Source organism: Meleagris gallopavo, chromosome 1, assembly GCF_905368555.1.
Source record: "Meleagris gallopavo chromosome 1, MGAL_WU_HG_1.1, whole genome shotgun sequence".
In the NCBI taxonomy this organism is placed as follows: Eukaryota; Metazoa; Chordata; class Aves; order Galliformes; family Phasianidae; genus Meleagris; species Meleagris gallopavo.
The window spans coordinates 127,987,652-128,013,747 of record NC_139404.1 but is presented as its reverse complement, the minus strand read 5'-3'; the positions used below and the strand labels follow the sequence as shown (position 1 = coordinate 128,013,747).

The following is a 26,096-nucleotide window of genomic DNA, read 5'->3' as shown; positions in this document are numbered from 1 at the left end:
CTGTTCTCATACTATTCCCTTTGTTTTCAAGGAGTCCGGACCTAGCAGTACTTTCACAAAGAGAACAGGCTTTTCCTTTCCTCCTACCTGATTCTGTACTGTGAGCAGGGCTAAAACGTAACGTGTTTTGCCCTTGCAGCTGGAAAACACGATGTTGAACGGATTAAACTGGTGAAATTAATGGCTCGGATAAGATGGATCTCTGTTATCCTTGGGCTTTGCAAGCGTTTAAACTTCATTGCTTTTTTCCTAACTACTTTAAGTAGGTTTTTAAGAGGTTAACTTACAGAATTCAAATATACAACAACATAAATTCTGGCTGTGGGCTGTGTTTCTCCTCTCTGAGTGAGGAGAGAAACAGAACAGCTTCAGATGTGTGCCTTGGAAAGATCTGAGATGATAAACCTGTAAGAATTCACAGGAAAACACTGTGCTTGTCATCCAGATTGGGAAAAACTGAAGGAAATGGAAGTGCAATGGCTTCTTCAACTTCAGATGTAGGACTGTAAGGAAAGGGATCACATCTCAGCAGAGTAAAATGTTTGGCTAGAAGAAAAAAATAAAAAGAATTTGATAAACTTTTATGTGTTTTTCTGCATTGTATATCTGCTTACTAACTTGTCACTTACAGGAATGCCTTCTTAATCCGCTTCAGGAATGCTATACCTCAAGTAATTCCTGCTCTGCAGAAGTACTATCTATCATCCTGTTTTATCTTCTGAACTTGGAAACTTTAAAAGGTCTTGAGAAATTTTCACAGCCTGTTTTTGATTTGTTTGTTTTCATGTTAATCTCCTTTGGCTTAAAGTTAGTTGAGCCATTTTTAACTCCTTACAGAACATTCTCTTTGTTTTTCTCTTATCTTTGTTCGAACTGCAACACCTGGAAAAGGGAGTAAAGACTTTTTTTTCTTTTTTCTTTTTTTTTTTTTGCAACAGTGTGTTTGGTATATATTTCTATGAGATGCTGACATGGCTGTAGGAGTTAGGAATAGATATAAATAGGTTCCTCCCTGCTACGTTGTGGCGGATACTAAAAATGACAAGAAATGCCAGAGTAACAGATTCCAAAACAACTGTTTTCCTGAAACAGTTCTTCAGTGTCTATGCAGAAGTCATGGAGGTTTTACTCATGAATTTTACCGTTCTTTATTGTGATTACAAAAGGGAAAACCTGCACCTCCAATGACAGTAACATAAGGTAGAGACAGCTTTCCCTTACATGTTTTTGGAATAGTTTATATAATTTGTACATCTACACATGGATATATGTAAGTGCATATGCACACATATGTTTTGAGTTGTTTCAGGATGCTGTTTGCTGCTTCTTCCATCCACAGAATCACCAAGGTAGGAAAAGACCTCCAAGATCGATGATGTAGTCGTACCATCCACCTGCCACCAATATTTCCCCATTAACCCACATCCCTTAGTACAACATCTGAATGTTTCTTTAACATCTCCAGGGACGATGACTCAACCACCTCTCTGGGCAGCCCGTTCCAGCACCTGGCCACTCTTTGGTAGTAGAAATTTTTCCTAATATCTCACCTGAATCTCCCCTTGAGGCCATTCCCTGTTGTCCTGTTGGTTACAAGGGAGAAGAGGTGGACACCCAGCTCACCACCATCTCCTTTCAGGTTGTTGTAGAAAGCTATAAGGTTTCCCCTGAACTTCCTCTTCTGCACACTGAACAATCCCAGTTCCTCAGTCCTCCTTATGAGACGTGCTCCAGACCCCTCACCCTTCTGTGAACCCAATCCAGGACCTCAGTGTCTTGTAGTGAGGGGCCCAAAACAGTACACAGCTCTCGGGGTGCAGCCTAGCCAAAGCTGAGTACAGCAGATCGCCTCCCTGCTCCTGCTGGCAGCACTATTTCTGATACAAGCCAGGATGCCACTGGCCTTCTTGGCCACCTGGGCACTCTGCTGGCTCATGTTCAGTCAAGTGCCAACCAACACCCCCAGGTCTATTTCTTCCACACAGTCTTCCATTTTTTTCTGATAAATATGCTATTTTTAGTATTTACCGTGGTGCAGATCACATATCTGATCCATAGTTCACAGAGATCAGGTTGGGAACTGATGTGTTTAAAAAAGAAGATCCATTGTATGGATGTGAACTTTTCAGTGTAATTCTGGTTTCATATGAACTCCATTAGTTAATTAGACCAATCACTATATCTGATAGTGGTCAGCTGTCACTGAGGAAAAGGTCACTTAAGACTAGTGGACACTCACTCTGTTTCTTGTAGGTTTTTGACTTTGGGATTGTGTGAATGGCAAATTATGTCATACATTGTGTTTAACTGTCCTCATCCTCTGTTTGCCAAATTCTCTTCTATTTACTTTTCAACCCCTACAACATCTCATAGGACTGTGATTCTCTAAGCAATTTAGCGTAAAGACATTTTGGATTGTTTGTCTGTTTTGGTTTTTTTTTTTTTTTTTTTTTGCTTTTAATGACTTCCAACCTCTGTGATTTCATTCTGCTAAGGCCTGGGTGCAGGTTCAGTTGTACCATCTTTCTGTTGCAGATGGTAACTTCTGCAACTGCATCCTTTCCTCATCTCTCCAGCTACACCGAGTAAGGGTTTGCAAAAGAGACTTCAGTACAGGTCTATTGAAAAACAGAACAAAACCCTCCCCCCCCCAAGCTGGAGTTGTGCTTTTAAAACATCAGCTGCAGATTTTGTGATAGATTATTAAGTCTTAAGAACACCTGTGCTGTAGGGGGTGAATCTGCTTGGCAGATCTCAATTCTAGTTTTGTTCATTCAATTTTACAGCTGTGTTTTTAGCTGCAGCCTCTCATTTTTTTTCTCCCCATTTCTCAGCAGAGGTCTTATTCCTGATCTTGTCAGCAGCTGCAGCATGTTGAGGGCTCTTAACTGTGAATAAAGATGTGGTGAAACACCTCCCTGCTTCCGTGGCTTGTAGTCTTTTCTGTTCATCCCAGCACAAGAGTGGAGAGTGGATGGTGGGACTTCCTTTGGAGTCAGATTCAGCATCTCACAACCCTGCAGCTTTGGCAGGTCAGCTGCAACAATTCTTTAATCCTCCTGGCATAGAAAGGACATTGCCTCCTATTCAAGTGCTGCTGTCATGAAAATGTGCTTTTGCCTCAACTTGGCCACTGGATGACAAACTGAACCATATGTTTGATCCAAGTCCTTACTGCTTTCTCCAAAAAGTTGTGGCATTGTAGAAACCTTGAGCAGCTGCAGTCATGGCAGTGTCAGCCCCAGTGGGCCTCTGTTGATCACAGTAACTTTTTCAGGATGTCATTGTCCACCTGAGTTGGGTGATTTATAGAAGCCTAGAATGCTATTTATGTTTTTATAAATCTGCTTAAAACTGGCTAAAACATCTTAGGTCTTTTTCAGTCTTACAGATTGTAGCACATAACATTAAATTAGCTGTCTGGTCATTAAAAGTAATCTGAGTTTAGCAGTTATTAAGACAAGTTTTGTAGCCTTTTAAAACATTCTTAAAACCAAAACAATGCCTTCACTCCTTTTAGTAAGTTTTTGCTTATGTTTTCATGTTTTGACATGGAGAACTAATCACTGCATGAAAATGTCGTAACAGTAAATAATAGAAAATATAGTAGGATTTCAGTATTCAGCTAAAGATTTGGGATGTTCCAAATATTTTGAGTTCTGGCTGTGATAGCATGTTCCCTTTAATTGTTTGTATCCAGCGATCCCCTTACTGCTGTTTTTTTACTAGGAAAACTTAATCGTCCAGATTGTTTGTTTTAAACTTGTTAATGAAAACCATTTCTTGTCAGATGAGGAAAGAAATGGACAAATTAATCTTTCATAATAGGAAAATATGTGTTCTTGCTTTCTCTTTCTCTCATTCTTTGAATAGAATATAAAGACACAACTCGATGTTTTTCTGCATCTTTGCAAGCCATTAGGTTTTGCTTTGCTAGTGATGCAAACTTTGCAGCAAAGCAGTTAGCTTTTTTTAAAGCATGATAGCAAGAAATGAATGAGTCAAAACAAATAAAATATTTAATGTAGGTTACTGTTGTCAGTGCTTTTATCACTTGAGATTTAGACGGGAAAAAAAAAGAACAGTAAAACCTACTTTAATTTTTTATTAGCAAGTATGAAAAAAGTGTGATTAAGTATCTTGCAGAATATGGGAACTATTGACTGTGCTGTTAGTAGTAAAAAGAAATGTTGACTTTTAATCCCAAACAGTACATATTTCTACACTCTTCCCTCTTTGATATTGTCATAGAGTCACAGAATACCCTGAGTTGGAAGGGACCCACAATGATAACTGAGTCCAACTCCTGGCTCCACGTGGCACCACTCAAAATTCAGACCCTATGTCTGAAAGTAGTGTCTAAAAGCTCCCTGAACTGTAGCACTCGGGGCCGTGCCCACTGTTCCATACCCACCACCCTGTGGTGCAGCCCCTTTCCCTACCCCCAGCTGCCCCTCCCCTGACAGCTCCATGCCGTTCCCTCAGGCCCTGTCGCTGTCACACAGAGCAGAGCTCAGCGCTGCCCCTCCGCTCCCTGTGAGGAGCTGCAGCCGCCATCAGGCCTCCCTGGTTAGGAATCTAGGCAGTGCCTAGTTTTCTGCCTCTGTTTCCCACCTGTGATCCTGCGTCCTTACTGTCCCCCTTTGTGGGGGCTCCCACCTGCTGTGGGGCGGCTCTGCACTGCAGTGCTGAGACACTGGGGACTTCAGCTGAACATGAGCCTGTTGTAAGGGACTGTGAAGACTGCACAACACCAGGAACTGAGGTGACATGAATCATAACAGTGCTTAAAATAGAAAGCCACAAGAAATACTCCTAGTTTCTTCTGCTTGGTGGTGTTGGTGAGGCACACTCCCTCACTGTGACTGTGAACCCTCTGAGGATCCCTCAGTGCCTGCCTGGCTCCAGGTGCCAGCCCTGGTGCAGGGGCTGCTCCTTCAGAGGTAGCAGCACACCCACAGCTGTCTTCTCCAAAGCTGATGCTGTCCTTGGCAGTGCCTTTGTTGAGTGAGTTCACGTGGGTCTGTGATATTTTTGGTCTGTTTTATTTTGTCTTTTCTTTTACCCCTTGGTAGTTAGATGCCTTAGCATTGATGTCAAGCACCAGTTATCTTGAGAAACTTGGTAAAGCAGATAGCACACCTCATCAGCAGCTACACCTCTGCTGCAGGACCCTCTTTGATGTGAACGTGTTCCTAGCACAGAGATAGCTGCTCCTCTGCAAAACCCACTGCTGTGGTTCTGTGCATGTGTATGGCTGGGGTCTGTGTTTGGACTCACTCCCTGCTGCCGGCTGTCCTTTGGAAATCAATTAGTGCAGCCCTGGGCTACTGCCCTCCCCCGTCCTCTCCTTTGCACACATCTCCTGCCTTGGTGTGCTGGAGCTGGTGCTTGGCCGTTGGATGTGGGTGAGGAGCAGGCCTGGTAGGCTCCTCTGCTCTCCTCTCTGCAACCAGTGGGGCTGTGCCCTAATTTTTCAGCCTCAAACGCAGCTGAGAGCAGCACTGCAGGGAGGGTAAGGATCCTGCTTGGGGCCCTGAGCAGCCATGCGCATGTTTGTTTATTAGCTTAATTTATGCCCATCCAGTGGTATTCTCTGTTCAGATTCATGTTGCCTTTAGGATTGGTGCTAAAGGTATAAGTATTTAATGGGCAGAAATACATCAGTACCTGCCTGGCCCATGTAGCTGGGTTGTGCTCAGGCAAAGCATGCAGCTTTCCTTAAAGAGAGAAACATAAGGGTGATGTGGGTGAAGCTGCCTGGTGGAAACATGTCCCCCTGCCTTCACACACAGCAGTGAAGAGCTGTACGTTGGTTTTTCAGGTAGGGGAGGCAGTTGTGCCTGGGTGGGTTGTGCTTCACCCACACAACCTGTTGTAAGCATCAGGTGGCATCGCCATCCCTCCTCCTGTAACCAGCAAGCAAAGTGATGGACAGTAAGTGCTTCACACTAATGTGAAGCAGCAAGAAGAGTTTTAGTGTGTGGTAGGCTCACTACAGTCTTTAAAGATTAAATAATAATAAAAAAATGTCCTTTGAAGGTGAAGGGAGGATGGGCTGTATGTCGTCGTTCTGCTGTGGGGTTCGTGCATCTGGTAGGAGCATATTACTCATTTATTTAATTTTCAAGTTGGAGTGAAATAGAGAAACAATGTTACTTCTTTCCTGAGCTTTCTTTCCTGTGAATTGTTTAACCTTTCAAACCTTTTCATTTCAGCAAATATTGCTAGCACAGGCTCCGAGTGGGTGTTTTTTCCCATTTATGTAGCCTCTTTGTGAGGTTGGATAGGATATTAAAAAATAATAATAAAAAACTCAAACACAAGTGATCCCTCTACCCCTAGTTATTCGAAAGGTTGTATTAACTCTGTTCATATTTTGTAATTTCCCTGACAGTTGACTATGAAATTTGACCTATTTAAATGGTTTTACTCTAGTACATTTCCTGAAGACCTTTCAAGATAATCTGCTTCCTAATCTAAATTTAACAGTTACATAAGCCACATCTTGAAGACTTGGAAATTTCTACCTCCTGCCTCTGCCTGTTTTTCCTTTTTTCTTTTTCCCTTTTTCCCTCTTTTATTTCTTTTGGAGACAAGGCATATTGTACAATGCAAGTACAGAATTTTTATCTGGGATTTGCCTATAGCTTGTCATTCCATTTATATACATACTGTTTTTCTTTTCAATAAGATAGGGAAAGCAGGCTATTGTTTGTCCCTCTTGAAAGTTAATCAATCTGTTTTTTGCATTTGTGTTGCAGTTCCCTGAATTTTTTGCTTTCTCTTCCTTCTCTAAAGGTCTTCCCAGGTATTGAGTCTCTCACATACATGTTTAACCATTCTCTTCAGCAAACTGAAGTCAGGAAGAAAGGACTGTTATACCCCAAGGAATCTGTTTTGTTCAGAAATCCTACCTGAATTTAAGGGTTCATTTTGTGCACTTATCTCTGGTGTCTCTTGCATAATGTGCTGTGTTGAGTTCAGGCTCAGGCATCTCATCCTTTCTGCTGCCTCTTTTACTGTGGCACGATAAAATCATAGTATCATAGAATCGTGTTATCGCCAAGGTTGGAAAAGTCCTCCAAGGTCATCTGGTCCAACTGTCCACCTATCACCAGTAGGTGAATCCACTAAATCATGTCCCTCAGTAGAACATCTAAACATTTCTTGAGCACCTCCAGGGACGGTGACTCCACCACCTCCCTGGGTAGTCCATTCCAGTGCCTGACCACTCTCTCAGAGAAGAATTATTTTCTAACATCCAACTTGAGTCTCCCCTGTGCATCTTGAGGCCATTCCCTCTAATCCTGTCGCTAGTTAACACGGGAGAAGAGGCTGACCCCCACGTCACCACAACCTCCCTTCAGGCAGTTGTATAGAGCGATAAGATCTCCCCTGAGCCTCCTCTTCTCCAGACTGAACAATCTCAGTTCTCTCAGACACTCCCCATAAGACTTGTGCTCCAGACCCCTCACAGCTTCATTGCCCTTCTCTGAATATGCTCCAAAGCTTCAATGCCTTTCTTGTAGTGAGAGGCACAAAGCTACTGAAAAATAATGCTAGGACAAGAGGATAGACCCTTAATGGTTTGTGTTACAATTTAGCTTTTTACTTTGATGCAAACTGAGGGAAAAATATTTCTGCAGGTGTTTTGGGGCTCTGAAATGTTGTGAACTGTCTACTGTTTACATGTACTGTTTGACTGATTTTTTTTTTGAGTAATGCATGATAACTGACTGTTCAGAGATGGAAAGAGCCTTCAATCAGTGCTGTGCTGGCTTTCCTGGGGGAGAGAAGAGAGTAGTGGCAGAACCAAGTGGCTGTTTCTTGTGAAAATACTGGAATTCTTATAATGCAGGTACTGGAGGGTAAGCCAAAAGGAGCAACCATAACTTAGAAATCACTAATCATTAAACATCTCCCCTAGGCTTTAGAAATACCAATATTGTCTCGCTTACCTTGCGTGTGCTGGCTGATACATTGATTACTTGTAGCTTGGGATATCTAGTTCCAGTCAGGTGAGTGCAGGTTGGCTTTTTCCTCGTTTTCCAGGCAAAGGAGGATGAGCTGGGTGCAGTACAAGTTCCAGCTTCATCCAGGCAGTGTTTGGGAAAATAGGTGGTTGCTGGCAGTGTCACTTCGCTGCCTGTGGCTCAGGAGAACATGCTTCTGGGTTTTACTTGTGGTTGAATGCTCAAAGGATGCAGAGTGTCCTGACCCTCCTTCTGCTGTTGGGGCCAGGGAGGAGGATTTCTCTGGCTCTGTGGATTCCTTTTTTCTAGACCTGTGTTTTTTCCCCTTAGCTCTTGGGTGAGATCAGGGACGTGCACACAGCCGGTGTGGAGCGTGGCTCGAGTCCAGGGACTGTTCTGGTATCTGGCATTAAAATCCATAGCAGAGGAATGTTCCACTGCAGTAGCTGCCTGGAGAGTCGAGTGCCTCTTTGCTTGCGACGTGGTGATTTCTTAATGTCACTTCTTTATTTTATATTTTGTTTAAAAGATCTCCGAAGGTGAGCATCTTTCGAGTTTGTACTTGTTGTCATGTGAGTGATCTGTTAGTCCTTCTGTTGATTTAAAAAAAAAATTATACAAAAAAATGTTACATTCCCACATTTCAGTATTTGTTTCTAAGGTGATCTGTGTTTGACCAGAAGGCTTGAGTACATTTTGAGTCCGTAGCCAAACCACCTCTGCTTATCCTTCATGAGAGTGAGAATTATTACTTGGTAACTGGGAAATGAGATGTAAGGTTTATTTGAGTTTTTTGAAGCCACTTCCCTCCTTTGTTCTGTAGCATAGAAGTTCTCGTCTGTGTGACACTCGTCGCTTTTCTTAGCTTCTGCATGGGAACTACTGGAAAGTTTGAAGAGTAAAAGTAAATTCTCAAATCCAGACCAAAAGTTCTACAGGCAAATTTGCAAAAAGCCTGAGTGAAGATAAAGGAATTGGAAAGAGGCTGGTTTCAGCTGCTTTCTGTGTGGCATTTCCATCATGTTCCTAATGACAGCTCATCTTTTCTCATCTCTTTTTCCTTTATAAGTAGCATCTAGTTGAGGCAGTTTTCTGAATTTCTTTTTTGAACTATTCTGTGGAAAAAATATTATCCATTATGAATTTTTTTTTCCTTTTTGTGTTTTAAGAAATAAATTAGTTCTGGTTTTGGGTTGCCGTGTCATTCATTATAACTGGTATTCTGAACCTAGAAAAGGGCATTGGCATTCTCATGAGTTTATTTCTACCTTCATATCTGATCTTTTCCTGATGTCTCCCTTATTCTACACATAATCACCGTAGTTTTTGAGGGTGAAGTTAAAAAAAGGGACAAAATTGAACCACGTGTGCATCTCCACCCTCTCAGATAGGCAGGGGACAGATGATGGCTGTTTCTCCAAGCCATTTTTCAGCCTGGGCTCTCCCATTCCCCACAGAGGAAGCACTAGCACAGCGATGCTGCATCCCACGCCAGGTGGGCACCTATGGAGAGCGCATAGCATGCTGCTCACCCTAATGGCCTGTCTTCTGGGCGCAGCGCTCTGTGATTTGTTGTAGCTCAGTGGGTTCTTATTCATGGTCGTTGCAGTTAATACTGCTGCAGAAATCAGGCTGCAATCCAGCATTATTACTGCGCGGGGCTCTTACCCTGGGTAACTGCTGCTGTCTGCTGTGATGGAGGTGTAAATCTCCTGCCTGAGCTGCTATAAATCCATGGCTGAAATGCAGCATCTGTAAATGTGGTGTTTTTTCTCACTGTGGAGCGGTTAGCAGAGGTGTACAGTGGTGGTTGGTTTTTTTTACGTTTACTATTTCTGTGCACTGTCCCCAAAGTAGCCATCTCCTCTCTGCCCTGCCTGGTGCCCAGATATCCCTGCCATGCTATGCTCTGACCTTGCATTTAACCCCGCTAACTGAACGCTGTGCTCCTCAGCTGCTGTCTTGAACGTGGAGCAAAGAGGTTTTATTGCTGCATGTTTATGTAGGCTATAAAAGACGAGAGTCGCCTGCCATAAGCTTTCAGCACCTTTTAACAGCTGCTCAAAAATTCATCCCAACATAAAAATGGAGCGAACAGCGAATGCTAAGGAATGGCAATGAGCAGTGCTGCTCCACGCATGTACATGTGGCTTCTCAGCATCTCCTAAGGCCCTGCAGCATGCCCGAGGGTGAAGGCACAGGGCTGCATGGAGCTGCAGCCGCCAGCAAAGGAGGCACAGGGGCAGGTGGGGCTTGCTCCTTCCCAGCAGGGCTTGGGCTGTGGCACAGCCTGGCTCTGTGGGGGAGAAGCCCTCACCCAGGCAGCGCCATTTTAGCTGCTCTTGGTAGAAGCCCATACCTTTGAACTACAGGAACTGGCAAGATGAGAGCAGTCATCTTCTCCTTCCCTCATTGCCTAGCGCTTAGCTCCCCAAACATGTACAAAAAAGAGACCTTCTGGCCTGAGGCCTTTCTGCCTGGCAGACAGATTTTTTGCCAGGAGATGTGTGGCTGCTGGGTGCTGCTCTTGGTGTGTGTTGAGGTGGCCCCCAGGTTGCTTGAGCCCTGAGCAAGGCTGATTATATGAAATAAGTTATCTGGTGGAAGCTTATAGGTACGCTTCTAAAGGGATACCTTGTCCTGTTAATCACTGTCCCCTTCAGGCTAAATACCCAACTCTGGCTTTCTGTGTATGCTGAGCTGAAAAACACATGCCTTGTTTACCTTTTCAGCTTCTGGTGGTGTGGGCAGTGTCTTTCTATGAAAGTTAGATCAAAGGAGAATTTGAAACTTTGAGTACTGAATCTAAATGCACTGATCAAACTCACACTTAAGTGTAAAGGCTGCTGAAAATTTCCACTAAATTAAGCAATTCGGCTGCAAACGATTCACTTGCAATCCCTTCAAAGCCTGTGGATAGGCTTCTCTTATCCGGAAATCCTGTTTATCCCCTGGTCTTTGAATAATCTCAGGACCCATTGTACAGTAACTAATGTAGAGGGTTTATCAAATGGGCTATTTAGCTGTGCTTTTTCTCTCTTTTCTCTCCTTCCCTTCTTCTCTCTTTTTTTTTTTTCTTTTTTTTTTTCTTTCTATTCTTTTGTTCTTTTTTATTCAAAAGCGTGTGATTTTGTTTTATTTAAGAAATAGAGCTGTTTGAGCTTCAGGTGCAGTCAAGCTGGCAGCTCTGGTACCACAGATATTTCATCTACCCAGAATTCTGTCCTGAACTCTGTAACTTGCTTATGCTTGTCTTGTGCTTTGAGAAAAAAAAAAAAACAAAGCACTTTCTGTTGTTGATTCTTTTATCTAATGGTTTTCTCGTTCAAGCCATTAAAAAAGATAAGGATGATTTTCATTTACCAGTATTCATGTAAACTGCTATTAGTTTGTGTTTAACAAATGTATTGTGGAGTGTTATTGGATGGCAGGACTGATGGGAATGTAATGCAGTTGTGTTGGTACTTGTTTGGAATGCCTAGCTGGTCCCTACTGTGATCCTTCCTTTGTTAAGTAATTATTCACCTTCTTCACTCTCCGTGCATGTTGTATGTCTAAAAACTGTGTCTAAAAGGCCTAATATCTTGTTATTAATGGAGCATGGGATTTCTGTAAGAATTCCTCGCTTATACTTTCAATGGCTTTACAAACTTCAGAGCTACGCGTATGGGTGACCTAGGTTGTGACCAGAAGATTTCAGTGGCATCAGCCTCCATTTTCTATAATTATTTAAAAAGTGCCTTTCATTTTACCTGGACCCCTTTGGGCTTGGTTTTTCTTCCCTTAAAGGTGAACTGTAATTGTGTATTCCATGGAGAGATAACAGGACTGCGGGTGATCGTTTCCATACATGGTGCCCAAAAGTTCTCCTTCAGGGGAATTTTTCTATTCTGGAATTGGCGTGAGCTGGCAGGTCCACGCAGTGCATCATCTTCTGATGGTCACCATCAACACTTTTTTTTTCTTCCTTAGGATGCGTCAGGATGAAACGCCACAGGCATCTGAGCACCAGTGACAGTTCAGACAATGAGAGTAAGTAGCATGTGCTAGTTTTTCTTTGGTCTGTCACCTCCTTGTGGTTTCCTTCTGTGGTTTGAGGGTAAACTGTTTTACCTCGTATAATTAAAACGGTGTTTCTTCATTGATTTCTTCTCATCTTCTGTGGTCTTCTATGTTCTAGATCCTGTTTTGGGAGGAAAAAGAGACTAAACTTGTGGTGGAGTTAAATTTACTTAGAAATCGAGGATAAATTTTTCAGAGTTGAGAAAAATAATTCTTTACTCCAAGAGAAACTTCTCTGTCCAGAGGAAGTTTTTGTATGGCTCGAGCTATCTGAAAGTCCTGCTGTCTCATATGCCGAGCCTCAGACTTAAGACCGAGCTGTTAGAGCTCATGTTGCAGCATCTGGTTCTTCATCATTCCTCTTTGGTCTGGTAGTCTGGTGGACAAGTCAATGAAATTTGTTAAAAATTCCTTAGCACATCTGGCTGAGGTTGCAGCTTCTTGTGCCTGTTAAGAAACTGTAAGACAGAGTCTTGCTTGTTTCTTTAAAACTTGTGCCCATCTAATAACACTATATATAACAGTGATTCATTAACCTGTTTATTACAGCTGAGCAACGTACTGAACTAACATGTTGCTCTGAAATGTCTAGACATTGCACTATACTTTACTGCCTTTCTCATCAGTATTCTTTAGTATCACTGCTTTTTTTCACGTTGCTTTTTTAGCACTTGCAAGCTCTGTCTCAGTTTTGCTCCTCCTTCCTCTTCTGATAGAAAGGCAATGAAGGGCAGTGGTCTGCATGTTTGTTCTGTTTATTCACAATTGTATTGAGCAGAGCAGAATGTACCCATAAATTCAGAGTGCTGCAGTTTTACAAAGAACAAGTGGAAAAGGAGGAGCTGTATACAAGCCTACAGGCTTCAGACGAGCTTTTTGCCATATTTTGTCAAGTATTGGATGAGTCAGGAGATTGGAGTGCCTTGTGTTGTACTGAGCGATTGTGAATTGAAATTAGTTATAATGGTTCTTTTTTTGTTTGTTTTTTTAAACAGGTCCTTCCACTTCCTTTTCTTCTTGTGCTAAATACAGGAGCAAGTCAAAAACACCAGCAAATGAACAAAAGAAACCTGCTGAGGTAAGAATCAAGCTTAAAGATTGGTTACCAGTGTTTTTTGCCATGTCATTTTCAAGTTTCTATGCCTTGAAATAGTGAACTGGTGCCAGCTCATTCTTTTGTTACCTGTTGCCTCCATGACACTGTTTTTCCTCTGTGTGTGATTAATACAGAAGCTCTGGTGTCCCATCATGACTTACGGCATTGCAGACAGTGACATGTGGTTCTTTCTTCCCCTGAAATGTAGACTCATGCTGATATTGAAAAAGCTGATCTGGTCTTGTGATTTGAAAGCGTGCTACAGAAGGAAGTAGCTCGCATATACGTGTGTATGAGAAGGATGCCTTCTTTCTGCTTTAGGATAGAACAGCGGGACACCCCAGTGGACGAGTTACATAGGAGCAGTGCTTACTCTCCTGCCACTTTCTCACTATTCACTTGTTCCCTTCAGTAAGAGTTTTATTTTGCCTTCCCTGCCTATTAACACCTATCACCACTCTCACTGGATCTGCATTTTCTAATTGAGTCCTTTTCCATTGGTGTTTATGTACAATGCAATGCTGAAATCCATCCTAGCAACGATTCCCATCTGTTGCCCTTCTTGGGAAGGATTTGTTGGCTGCCTTCTCCATATTTGATGCTTGCTTTCTTGAGGGCTGAAGTCAGATAACTGCAAATAGGAGAAATGTTTCTTGTAGTTAATTCCCTCTGCTTGCTGTCACATTCCCTCCAAATGAGTCCTTCAGCATGCTGGTATGACTGTTGATGCCCGAGGTTACTGAGAAAAAGACTGACAAAACATACTTTTCTTCTGTAGAATTTAAAACTGAGAGTTATGTCCCAGAAGTAATTCTTCGTACAGTAACAGCAGTTTTTTTAGCTGCTTAGATCCTACTGTGAGAGGCTGTGTAAACATAAAGCTTATGTTCATACACCAAAAGCTATTCAGCAAACATACTTCATGCTTCCTTTTTGAATGTTGCCCAGTAGATTAATTTGGTTTGGTAAGAGTAAGGTAAAACGCTTGAGAAATGTCCTTTTTTTTTGGAAGCTTAATTTTCATTACAAGTTAATTGAAGAGGATGCAAAGATTCATTTTGTAAAAGGGAATCTTGTGTGAATGTTTCAAGAAGAGCAAAATTGGCCTGAGCTAACTACACAGTGTTTGTTTGCAGCCACCAAGAAGGTTAAGAAAAGTCTATTGTACTTTTTACCTTTAAAGTGTTTGAGGATTATGGTTCTGTGAGAGTCAATCTCAAAGCCGTTTGTGGCTGTTGAGTTCTTGTAATCGTTGCTCATGTTTCTCTTAGCAGTAACTTTCTTACTTGCCAAGCTGGGCAAATGGGAGCAGAAACAAATCCATTGCTAGACTTGCTGTTTCAAATACACCTTAGCACCAGTCCTTTCACCCTGCCTTGCTTTTTTCTGCCTAAAAATTGCCCTGTTACTGTTTACTTTCCCTTTTCTCCATACTGTGTGGATGCATAAACAATAATTACGAAAATGTGGTCCATGAATACAGCTTGCAAGTGTTCTTATTTACATAACTTCTAGGAGGAATCAAAATGCACAGTGTTTTTGGTTCTTCCTTCTGTGATCTTTGCTGTTTCCTACCTGCTGCAAGACAAAATTTCAAGCCCATCAAAGCTTGAAAAATACAAAACTTTGAAGAACAAAGCTTAGAATATACACTGAATTTAAAAAGTGTATTTCATAACATCATCGTTTCTGTAATGCTGGCATCTTTCTTGCATCATTTGTTTAAGAGCCCCCCTCTCCAATTTAAAAAATAATTTGAAAAATCAAATCTTAGAAGATGTTCTCTTTTGGAAGAGTGTCCCAAGTATAATATTGCAATATTAAGATTAAAATTTAAAAAAAAAAATGGAAAAAGTAAAGTCCTGTGAGAAGGGGACTGGTAGGGAGGGTGGCAGTAATGATCTCTACCCTTGGTACGTCAGACTCTTGGCTATCTTTCCTGTTTTTCCTTTCCTTCTGCTGGGAGCAAGCATTCCTTCCAAGCCCTAGAAAATCATATGCTAGAGATTGCATGCAGTGGTGCATTGCATGAAGCGCTGTTGTCAGCAGAGCATTGCAATTTATTAGTAACGCACTAACTAGTGACAAGAGTGTAAAGCAAAGACTGACCCTATCACACACCCTTCAAAAAATCATGTTACAGTAATTCCACAAGTTTTTTGTAATAGTATTGGATAGAAATTTGAAATTTCGGGCTGACAGCATCCCTTCAGCAAGGGATCTCTTGAGCAAGTTGGCAGTGCTCTGCTTTCATTCACCTCTGCTTGCCAGGCAGCAGACTGTTTCTTGAGTTAGTGATGCAGAAAATCTAAAAGGTCAAAGCTATAAATAGCTGTTTGGGAATTTTTTTGCTCATGGTCTTCATACATTAATTTTTCTTTCATGCCAGTAACCCTGGCTTTCTCAATTATGGATACATAGGATATGAATATGGATACATAGGATTTTCTCCACTTTCTCAGCCATCTCTGGTTTAAGTATCATCTACTACCTGGGTTCTCTTTCCAAATGAAAGTTCGTTTTCAGAATTGTGACTGACAATCAGGTTAGCATATTTGTCTGCTGCTTCACAGGCCTCGTTTGTAGCTGCCTTGTTCCTCTGTGGTCGCCTATAAAACATGGAAGGTGGCTGCAGCTGAGGGCTGCCTGCCCTGCCTCTGGTTTGCTTCAGGAAGGAAGCAGACGCATGCAATGATGGTATCAGTGGACTGAGGTTCATAGAATGGCTTAAGTTGGAAGGGACCTCAAAGATTGTGTAGCCCCAACCCCTGCCATGGACACCAGCTCAGGCTGCCCAGGACCCCATCCAACCTGGCCTTGAGTGCCTCCAGGAATGGGGCACCACAGCTTCTCTGGGCAGCTGTGCCAGCGCCTCACTGTCCTCTGAGTGAAGAATTTCCACCTAACATCTAATGTAAATCTCCCCTCTTTTACTGTGGGACAGGGAATAGTGTTGGAGTGCAGATGTCCATGTCTGTTCTCTGGACCTGCCTACCAGATGTTTGCATCTGCGCAGAAGGGACGCTTCTGAGTGGGACCTTCTTGTGTCACCCTCCTGCTCGGAGAAGATGAGGAGAATCTAAGGTGATGCTGTGGACCAAGGCTGCAGCTCTTTCTCTTGTGCTCCTTTTCGGTTGTAATCGATTGCAAGCAACTGAAATGGTGTCTTGACAATTCTGCTATCCAATTAGCTTTAGCATTTACTTTGAATAACTAATGTTAAGGCATCAGGCAGACCTGCAGTATATGTCTGAACAGTTTTTCAGGGCTTCATGATGATGTTGGCTGTGTGCCAGTTGCAGAGTTGCCCCTTTGGACCTGAGCTGAGACAGGAGGGGCTCAGCTCTGAACAGTAGGCTGCGTGGGAGTAGCAGGTTAGGAGCATTTGGATGTCTGGCTCAGCATGAAACCTGTGCTTTGCTGTTTCCTGTCTCCTTGGAAGCTGCAGCAGAAAACGATGGCAGAATAGTTGGAATCATTTTTGCAGGGAAAACCTTTTAGCTGGGCCATCCTGAAAGGCTGGCTGTTTCTTTTGCCTCAAGCTAGTGGGGACACAAAAGAGCCAAAGAGATTTATATGACACTCAAGCTTATGTATTTTTTTTTAATACTTGCTCCATTTTAAAACTGTAAAAGGAGTTAAGTTAGAATCGTGGTGGTTTTCTGTGTGAAACCTACCCATATAAGGTGGCAGTATTTTACCTCTCTTTGCAAATGGGGTTTTGAATCCCGTGGCAATTGTAGTTCTTGGTCCCTCATTGCTGATAGTGACAGCTGTGTTATTACGTGAAATGTAGCTTGTCTTCCACAAGAAAATGGCCTGCTTTCATTACTTGCGTATGTGGAACTTTTTTTTAGTGGCGTTTAACTGTCACATAAATTGTAGGTCTTGATCCTGAGGAGCACCCTGTAAGATTAGACTGCGAGCAGAGAATGGATTCTTTTGGCAGTTTGAAAGCGGTCATTTTTGTTCTGTGAATGAATGGACACCGTGATTAAATCATATTGCTTGGCGTATGCCATGCATAATGGAACAGGAGACTGTCACCTTTCTGAGTGTGCCTACCTCAGAAGATTCTGAATTAACTTTAACAACTCTGTCATCTTTGCAGCCTTCTCAAGACCGCTGGTCAACATGCCTTGTGCATTTTGATGAGCTCCGTTTTAGCCTGTGTGGGTTAGTTGATTTTGAAGAAGAACATACACTACTTTCATGTACATCAGAAATGCAACCTTGCTGGTTATTTTTTTTTTTATCTTTTTGCTTTTAGCGAAGGGTGACCAGAATGCATAAGGGCATGGAAGAGCCTGCTTGTGCAAAAGCTGAGCTGCTTTACTTTTGGAACTGGATGAGTAGGCAAAGCAGTTAGGTATAAATGGTTTGGAGAGAGCAGAGGTAGGGATTCAGTCCTGCCTGTCTTTGTGGCGGAGGAACTGGGAAGGGCGAGACAATATGAATGAGGCCAGAAGTTAAGAAGTCTGTTGCAATTAATAGGATATCCTTTTGCATGCACCATATAATTAGACTGTGAAGCTCATCTGCCACAGGAAGTTGTTGAGACTGAGAATTAAACATGATTATAAAAGGAATTGAACAGATGATAACGAGTACAGATTTTTCTAAATATCTGTTTAATTAATACCATTTTGAAAAATTGATTGCTAGGATTAATCCCTAAATCCGAAGCTTATGTCTGAAGAAAACCTGGCATGTTCTTACACAGTTCTTGTGCGTTTTTCTGGCTCATGAGATAATACTGTCAGAGACTTGATGTTAGGTGTGGTTGATTTACTGTCTGATTTCCTGACTTTTCCTGTATATACCTGTAAAGGAGGCTCAGAAGACTTGTGGCTGCTCCATTGAAAGGTGCAATATTTCATTTTCTCGAGTCTTGGATGATACATAAAAATAGTTTTTGGGAGTGGGAGTTTGAAGATTAGGATTTACTGCAGAACTTGTTCAAATTATTGAGATGTTCGAGAAGCCCAAGTTTAATGCTACTCTTACACCTGTCTGCCCTAGCTTTTCTAACATTAGTTTTTCAGTCTGGTCAGTATACGTCCCTGGAACTGTAGTTTCATTTTCATTCTTAAATTATTTTGCTTTTGATTTGCTTTGCTACAAAAAAAAAAAAACATCCTACTCATTACTGTCTGTAATAGGGCACACTCCTTTTTAATAAAGTGCCTCAATTCAGAGACTTAATGCCTAGATTGCAGTGTTCTAACAATAATAATTCAACCTTGGAAAGATGAGCCCAAGTTCTGGAAAGTGGTGTGCGCCTTGCAGCTTCGTTCTCAGTAGATAGGCAGCCTTTGGCAGACTTGGTCAAACATCTGTATGAAGATTAGATGTATTAGATGAGACTATCTGTGCTCAGATACGGTGTGGTTATGTTACACGTGTAATAGGTCTTAGTACCATTTAGCTTCCGTGTTATTATTTATGTGGTGATTTTGGGTATAAACTGCTGCTTTGTAAATGTTGTTAATTTTTTGCTGGAGGTGTTGACTGGTAGAATAAGCTTTGGTGCTTATGGGTGACTTTGGAATAAAAAAACATAAAATATTCTTCTGAAGGTGAATTTGAAAAATAATCAAAAAGATGAAAAACTCACGTGTACTTTACTGTACATTTTAGAGAAAATGCCTGCTGTTGTATGAATAGTTGGCAACTGGAATTTTGTAATTCACCTTAGGGTTGTAAAGGAGATGCAAAAGTCAGAAAGAGCCTAGCCATTTCAGCTTTCTCTTTTTAGAGAGGATATTGAGGGTATTTCTGAGGGTACTCTCCTGGCAGACTTTGGGCAGAGGGATGGCATTCTGCCTTTTAAGAATGGATATTTTATGTTTCTGTCTCAGAAGACAGAAGGTCTTCTGTCTCTAGGTAGCGAGTATGTGGCAATGAAATGTATGCTGCTAACTCCTTAGGGGCTCTGCCAGGCACCAGGGGAAGCCTTAGCATGAAGCAATTAGATGCAATCCAGCAGAAATCCTGCTTTGATTGTAACAGCAACAGAGTGGTTGACATGTACATCACTTAGACTTCTGATGTGTGTTTCTCACCGGTGGTCTTACCATCGTGGAATTTAGTAATAGGTGGTCAAATGCTTAAAAGCTCAATGTCACAAGAAGTACCATTTTTATTGCTGTTTCAAAGAGATGATCCAGTCTGTTCTCCTGGACCACATGCATTTGGGCAGGATGCGGTGAGTGAGCAGTGAGGTCAGTGTCAGTAGAAGCTTATAGAAGAGAATTGAACTTTGACTCTTGTTTTACTGTGGGTTTTTGTTTTTTTTTTTTTTTTGTTTTGTTTTGTTTTGTTTTTTTTGCAGTTTACTGGAATTTTGTTGTTGTTCTGGTTTTTGTTTTCTCAAAATGTGGCTTTAGATTTGTATTGCTTGGTAGCAAAATGTTCTTGAAGTTCTGTGCAGATCCAATATTTGCATTGCTTGCTGAAGAAAGAGGCTGTAGAAGGCTGTTGTATGGTGAAGACTTGATCTCTGTCTTGGGTGCTAATATTTCACTTAAGTTCTTTACAGCATTACTTGTACCCTCCATCACATCTCTGGTGGATAAGTATACTGCACACCAAATGATGTTCTTTGTTAGACAGAATTGATTTTTTCATAGTTAGCACAGGAGGGAGGGTCGTGTGAGGAAGATTGTATATTGAATTTTCATAGATTTCATGTTGAAGTCGTGAACAGCTTCTGGTGATGCGTTTACAAACTTCTGATTCTATGAGCTTCATTTTCCTTGCACATGCTCTTCTAGCATAATTTCCAAATAGGACTTAGCCTGAAAAACAAACATGACACGTGAACCATATCTTTCCATCCACAGCTCTACAGTGTCACTGTAAGTGCTTGGTGGAGGAGCAGAGCATTATTAAGGAGGATTTGTGTAGGATTTAGGCTTTAAAGGCCCAGAGACAGCAGTGCATCTTTTAGAGGTGCCTGAGTTCTCGTTACTTGAGCAAATCTTATCAGACTTTACTGCAGAGCAAAAAGCTTGACTTGACCAAAGAGCAAGGTTTTCTCTTCTAGATTTGAGTCTCAGCTTTAAAGTGTGAAAAACATTTTAGAGTTTCTTCATGAAATGCTTAGTATTATTTCTGTGACACAAGCAAACACTGTTTTCATTGACTTCATTCAGGCTAACTGCTGCACCGTTCTCAGTTGAAGCTTGGAAGTTCTTGGCAGCTAAATGAAATGAAGTTCAGAACAAACAGTCGAGTGCTAAGCAGGGCTTTCAATTGCTAAAAATATGTAAAAGCGATCCCCCTGTCACACAGTAACCTCTGCGGAAGCTTCTGGTGGGTGGGCAGTTTCCTGTTCTGTGCGCACCGGCCGTGACCTGCCGCCTTCTAGTGCCGGAGCTCCCCTTGGCGAGGGCCTCCTCATGAAGTGCCGTGTGTCCTACCAGAGGGGTGGGAAGGCATTGCTTGCCTAGGCCAGGTGTGTTCCTTACTCAGTTCTTCTCAATTTGTCTGCTGTTACAGATGATGCTGAAACAGAGTTGAAGGCTTGTGCATTGTGTACACTGAGAAGTGTAACTGCTTTTGGCTTGCCACCAGCAAGTGGCTGCTGCCCGTGTGGGCTAACTGGGGAAGTAAGGGTGGCTGCTGCCAGGAGGAGGGGCTGTGCTATCAGTAGGACTGATCAGTGCCTTATGGAGGCAATAAGAGTCCAAAAAGTCACAACTGGGAGGAGAAGCTGGCTATCTAAATCCTGAACGTACGTGTCTGCTCCTCATTGAGTGGCCCAGACCTTAGCCTAGGAACTGGCTGCTGGAGTAAAAAATTATTTGATTGATAAGAAAGCTCTCTTTGGGTCCCCTGGGTGTTTTGGTTTACTTCCAGAACGCAGTATAGAGCGAGTGATAAAGACATGTGTTTTGAATCGTTGTCCTCTGAGAGTATTTTCCTGCTGGAAGACTGGCCGTGTGTGAGGACATGAGAAATGAGATGAGCTGCAGGTTGGGATGTCTTTATGACAATTCCGGGTGTCTGCAGGAAATACTCAGTTGTACTTAAGCATGAAAAGCAAGGAAAGTATTGTTAGGAAATCTGAGCTGAGTTTGTTTTTTCTTAAGGTTTCAACAGTTACGTTTATATTGATGAAATCTTTTACCTTCAGTGATACCAATATTTATAAATTGTAGCAATCTGAAGCAGAGAACTTTGTGTTGCTTACATGGTACTGGACTGGTCAGGCATAGGGAAAAAAAAGTTCATGCTCCACAAGTTTTGTGCTTTAAAAATAGAGATGGTACAGTTCACATACATAATGGATGATCAGAAGATGAATTTGCTGCTAAGCAATGTAGTTCGATGTAGTTGGAATACTAATGCCTTTCACAGCGTTTTTCATTCAGGGCTTGAAAAACACTGGGTTTGGTATGAGCCTCTCCTGTGTTTCTTCAGTGACTGAAAAGGTAATTTGTAAAAGTGCTTTACCTTAGGTAAGGTGTGAGGAATATATTTTTTAATGATTAAACCAGTCATAGAATTTCTCACTGGATTATTTCTTCCTCATGGATTTCTATGGAACTGTGCCACATTCGTGTTCCTCATGAACCTAGTTCTACTTATAGCAATGAATATGAAAATTTCTTTTAAATGGTGTAGAACACATCACATTTTATTTTCGACGTGTAGACATTCTGCTTGGATAAAAATGGGTGCTTATGGTCTTTTCACTTTCGCTCTTGTTTTCTCTAAAACCTGAAGAGCTGCAGACAGAGGGTTGCAGTAAACAGTCTGATGTAAAGCAAAGCAGATACTCCTTAGTAGTAAATACAGAAGCCTCAGGAGATTGCTGGTTGCTCTATACTGTTGAGTTCCCAGGTTGAGCTCCCAGCTGTCTATGAGTGATGCAGCTGTATCATGTAATGAAGCAACTCTTGTGCTCCAAGCTACCAGCAGCCTCTTTCAAGACTTGTTTCTAGTTAAAAGCATAGTGCCTTTTTTTTTTTCTTTTTTTTTTGTAGCAGTTAATTTGATGATTTCCAAGAACAGCTGAGAATTTTTGCAGTAGATATTAAGTGGTCTGGTGCTGTCAAACTGAAAAGGGTGCATTAAGATATTTGGCTCTGAAGTATTTTTATTACTATTCTCGCTACAAAACCAAATTTAGTAAGAAGGAGTTCAACCTTCCACGGCTTATTGCAGGGGTATTTTCCTTTTCATTTTATCACCCTTTGAAGATTTGATTTCTCATTGTGACAGTACCGTTAATTAGTTGTGACGTCTCACCAACACCAAGCCACAGTCACTGCTCTGCTTTAATGAATGTTAAACTGGTGCAATGTATCAGTAGGGAGAAAAGAAAACCAACAACAACGAAAACCAATCAAACAGCAAAAGAGGGATTCATATGCCCTTTATTTAAATTTCATGCACCTCTATTTGACAGGTATTTACATTAAGTAAGCTTTATGACAACTGATAATGGTTCCGTGTTCTTAAAAACATAATCTTCTTAAGCTAGAGGTTGACTGGTACAGCTAGAGGCTTCTCATAGGTAGGTTTGTGGTGATATGCAATTGCATGTTTCACCTGATAGGTTTGCTAAAAGGTTCTGAGCTGGATTGTTCTGCAGCAGTAGCATCGCTGTACAGAGCAATGCAGAGTTTGTGTTTTTGATACTGTTTGGCAGCTGTTTATCTTTGATCTTGAAGATCCTGACCGCTAAAATTTCAGATGGGCTTAGAGGTGAACAAGTGCCTATATATCAACCTTGCCAAGGCAACTGTTCTTAGCCTGTGAGGAATATGGCATTTTAAGGCAGGTTAACTGAGGGGAAATATCTATATCTATATATATAGATATATATATATCTTGCCTTATACCTGAGTTAGGATAAAGCATGCAGACTGGCAAGTAAAATGAGCTGTTTGAAAATGGTATTACAAGTAGTAAACTAGGTACAGGCCTCCTTTCCTCCTCATCTTGGCTACCTGAAACAACCTTCTTCCTTCTGATTAGACTTTGAGCAGCACCATGATTCTGACAAGAAGCTTAAACTTAATGTCATACAGCAAATTAATGTATTTGTGTGTTGGCAGTTCTCAAAAAATTATCAGCGAATGTGCATTGTTTCAGTGCAAACTAGGAAAATATCTACTGCTTCATCTACTGCTTCCTCTGGGCTACCCTTTTTCCTCAAGCCTTTCTCTTCCCTGGGTTTTCTTTGCAGGTGTTCCGCAAGGATCTCATTAGTGCCATGAAACTACCGGATTCTCACCATGTTAATCCTGATGAATATTATGTCTTTGCGGACACGTGGAAACAGGAATGGGAGAAAGGAGTCCAAGTTCCAGCCAGTCCAGAAACGATTCCGCAGCCATCTCTCAGGTAACAGCAATTAGACATAGAGCGTGTGTGCAGAGTGTCAACTCAGAGAAGGTGGTCTGTCAAAAAGTGATGGTCTAAGTGAAGTTGGTGTTTCCTTGTTATAGTTAAATCTCGAATGCAGCAGCCTCCACACTTGCTTTTCAACCACATAGACCAATTTGGAAAACATTTCTGTGGCATTTCAGATGTGGTTCTGTTGCGTACAACAAGTATCTATGTTTAAAGTTTAAAAAGGGAATTTATTTTTTGTTGAGTCACGTGGATAAAACTTTTCTCATTTGAGTGTGAGAAGTTAAATTAAACATAAACCCAAATCTTGTGTTGTTTTCATGTTACTTGTAAGGCTTCCCTATATAAAGTAAGATGAAGCCACTCAGTAGTAATAACTGATACCTGATAAAGCTACTCACTTGTTTGTGTAATGTAATTTTTGTTTCTGTTGCCAAAGTTTTAATTCTTTCTGCTTTGTTTTTCTACAAATAGCTGGTAAGCATTATACGTGTTCAATGATCTCAGTTTCAGGAGATAGATCTTCCATCCTCTCACATTGTACTTAGACCAGGAAAACATAACAGTGTAGTCCTGCAACCCTTTCTGGTAGAAGTGTGTGTTGTAACATGGAAGTATTCGTGCCAGGGTGGGCTTTGAGACAAAAATAAATTAGCTGTCCAGTGAAAGTGCTTGTGCCAGCATAATCTAATTTCCACTGAGGCTATTATCAGTACCAAGTTGTTAAAATAAATATATTGCATCTCATGCCAGTAATATTACATTAGAGGAAAAAAAAATTGCTATAGATTTGGCTGGACCAGAGAACAGAAAAACTCACAAGAGGACAAGAAAAAAAGTAAGTGACGTGAAGGCATGAAGAAGAGTGGCAGAAGAACATAGTGCTAACATTGAAAATGCACGTTGTCCAGTTAGAACTACGTGGGATACTGCTTGACTTTTGCCTGCTCCCTCTTTCTTCCTCTTGCTGTTTCCTTCAGCTTTTCTTTTCTCCTGGTTCAGGGGAGGGCTAGCTCTGGAAGGTATGCAGAGCTTCTCGTGTATGGCACCGTTCCATTTGGTATCTCCCTGGTTTCCTTTCACATGCAGGGCCTCTTGAACTAAATACAGAGAAAGATAGACGTTATCTAGCTGGGGTCAGTCTCTCCATTCCCATAGGCTAGTGTACTAGGCAAACACCAAGTTTTAACTCACAAAATAATTGAAAGGTTGAAAACACTAGGATTGTTTTGTTTTGTTTTGTTTTTTTCCCTTACTTCCTGGATGATTTTTAGCTGTTTTTCCACTGTACATTTTTACTTGGCAACAAAATCGTTCTTGCAGAACAAAAATAATACTTACGTAGCATGGATAAAGTGTCATTTGTAAAACAGTGGTAGACTGTTTAACCCGAATGAAGAGCAAGCATCTTCCTCTTCCCTCCCCCACCGCCTGCAGCAGAATAAATCAAGCTTTTCCTGGGAAAGCTGGTGTCTTGAAGATCATCAGTTGACAAGATTGTAGGGGGTTTTGTGCATGATACTTTCTGTACATTTCAAGAACATTCATATCATCATTCTAGTAGCATTTCTTAAATTGAAAATATTATGCACAAACTTGCATTTTAAAAATGATTCTGTATACATAGCAAACCTAAACATATTTTATGTGAAGAAATGACATTTATAGAATCGTGTCTACCCACTCTGGCTTCACTTACAGGCTAACTTAAAGTATGTGAAATGCTATTGGTAACAAATATTTTATGTCTTTCAAGGCTGAGTCTTAAAAAGCTGTAGCCAACTTTGTGTTTCCTTTTTACCTTACATACGTAGGGTTGTCGCAGAAAAGGTGAAAGAAGTACTGTATACACGACCCAGGAAGTATATCCACTGTTCCAGCCAAGAACCTACAGAACCAGGTTACATCAACATTTTGGAATTGGCAGAATCTGTGTGTCGCTATGACTTGGATGATATGGACATCTTTTGGCTCCAGGAACTAAATGAAGAGCTTACTGAAATGGGTAATTCACAATGCATTCTGGTTTTTAAAGCAGCAGTTAATTTCTGTTGGGAGGTTTCTTAAAGATCTTTGAGCACTGAATGGAAATGCTAACAAAAATGAGATAATGGCAAAACTATAGAATGTTGAAAATGAATTGTTAGCTCAATTAGTGTTTTGTTTTGCCTTTTGTGCCTTAAAACTTCTTCACATCCAAAATTATGTGCAACTTCTGCAGACTGACACAGGAGGGAAAAAGCCAACACCAGGTGGAATTAGTTTTAGGACTTTAAAGGTTAAAAATTTTGCATAGGAAAAACAGATGTTTCCATTTTTAAAAATTGAGCATATTATTGCTGCAAAATACAGAGTTCTGAGGAGCTATAACATGCCTTTTTCTTAAAGGAGTAATTAGGTTTTGCTGCTGGATTAGCCAAGCTGTGATGGGATAGCTTGTTTGACATTCTTCCATAGATGAGTGCAGGTTCTTGATGAAGGACAGGTAGAAAAAAGAGTTATTTGACATCTCCTGAATTTGCTATTCATGAAGAAGGAAGAACTGGTTGGAATGAGTTAATTGGTGGTGGCATTGGCTGTAGCAGCTATGAAAT

The 26,096-nt window shown here is 41.3% G+C and overlaps 1 protein-coding gene across 1 annotated transcript in view; it reads left to right on the top strand.

Moving 5' to 3' along the window:
• JADE3 (jade family PHD finger 3) overlaps positions 1–26,096 on the top strand; it is a 59,978-nt gene that overhangs the window by 16,708 nt on the left and 17,174 nt on the right. The window contains exons 2-5 of the mRNA XM_085213344.1: positions 11,949–12,008; positions 13,034–13,116; positions 23,336–23,493; positions 25,317–25,507. Coding sequence (XP_085069470.1) covers positions 11,960–12,008; positions 13,034–13,116; positions 23,336–23,493; positions 25,317–25,507 — 481 coding nt within the window. The 5' untranslated portion in view covers positions 11,949–11,959. The remainder of the gene's footprint in view (positions 1–11,948; positions 12,009–13,033; positions 13,117–23,335; positions 23,494–25,316; positions 25,508–26,096) is intronic.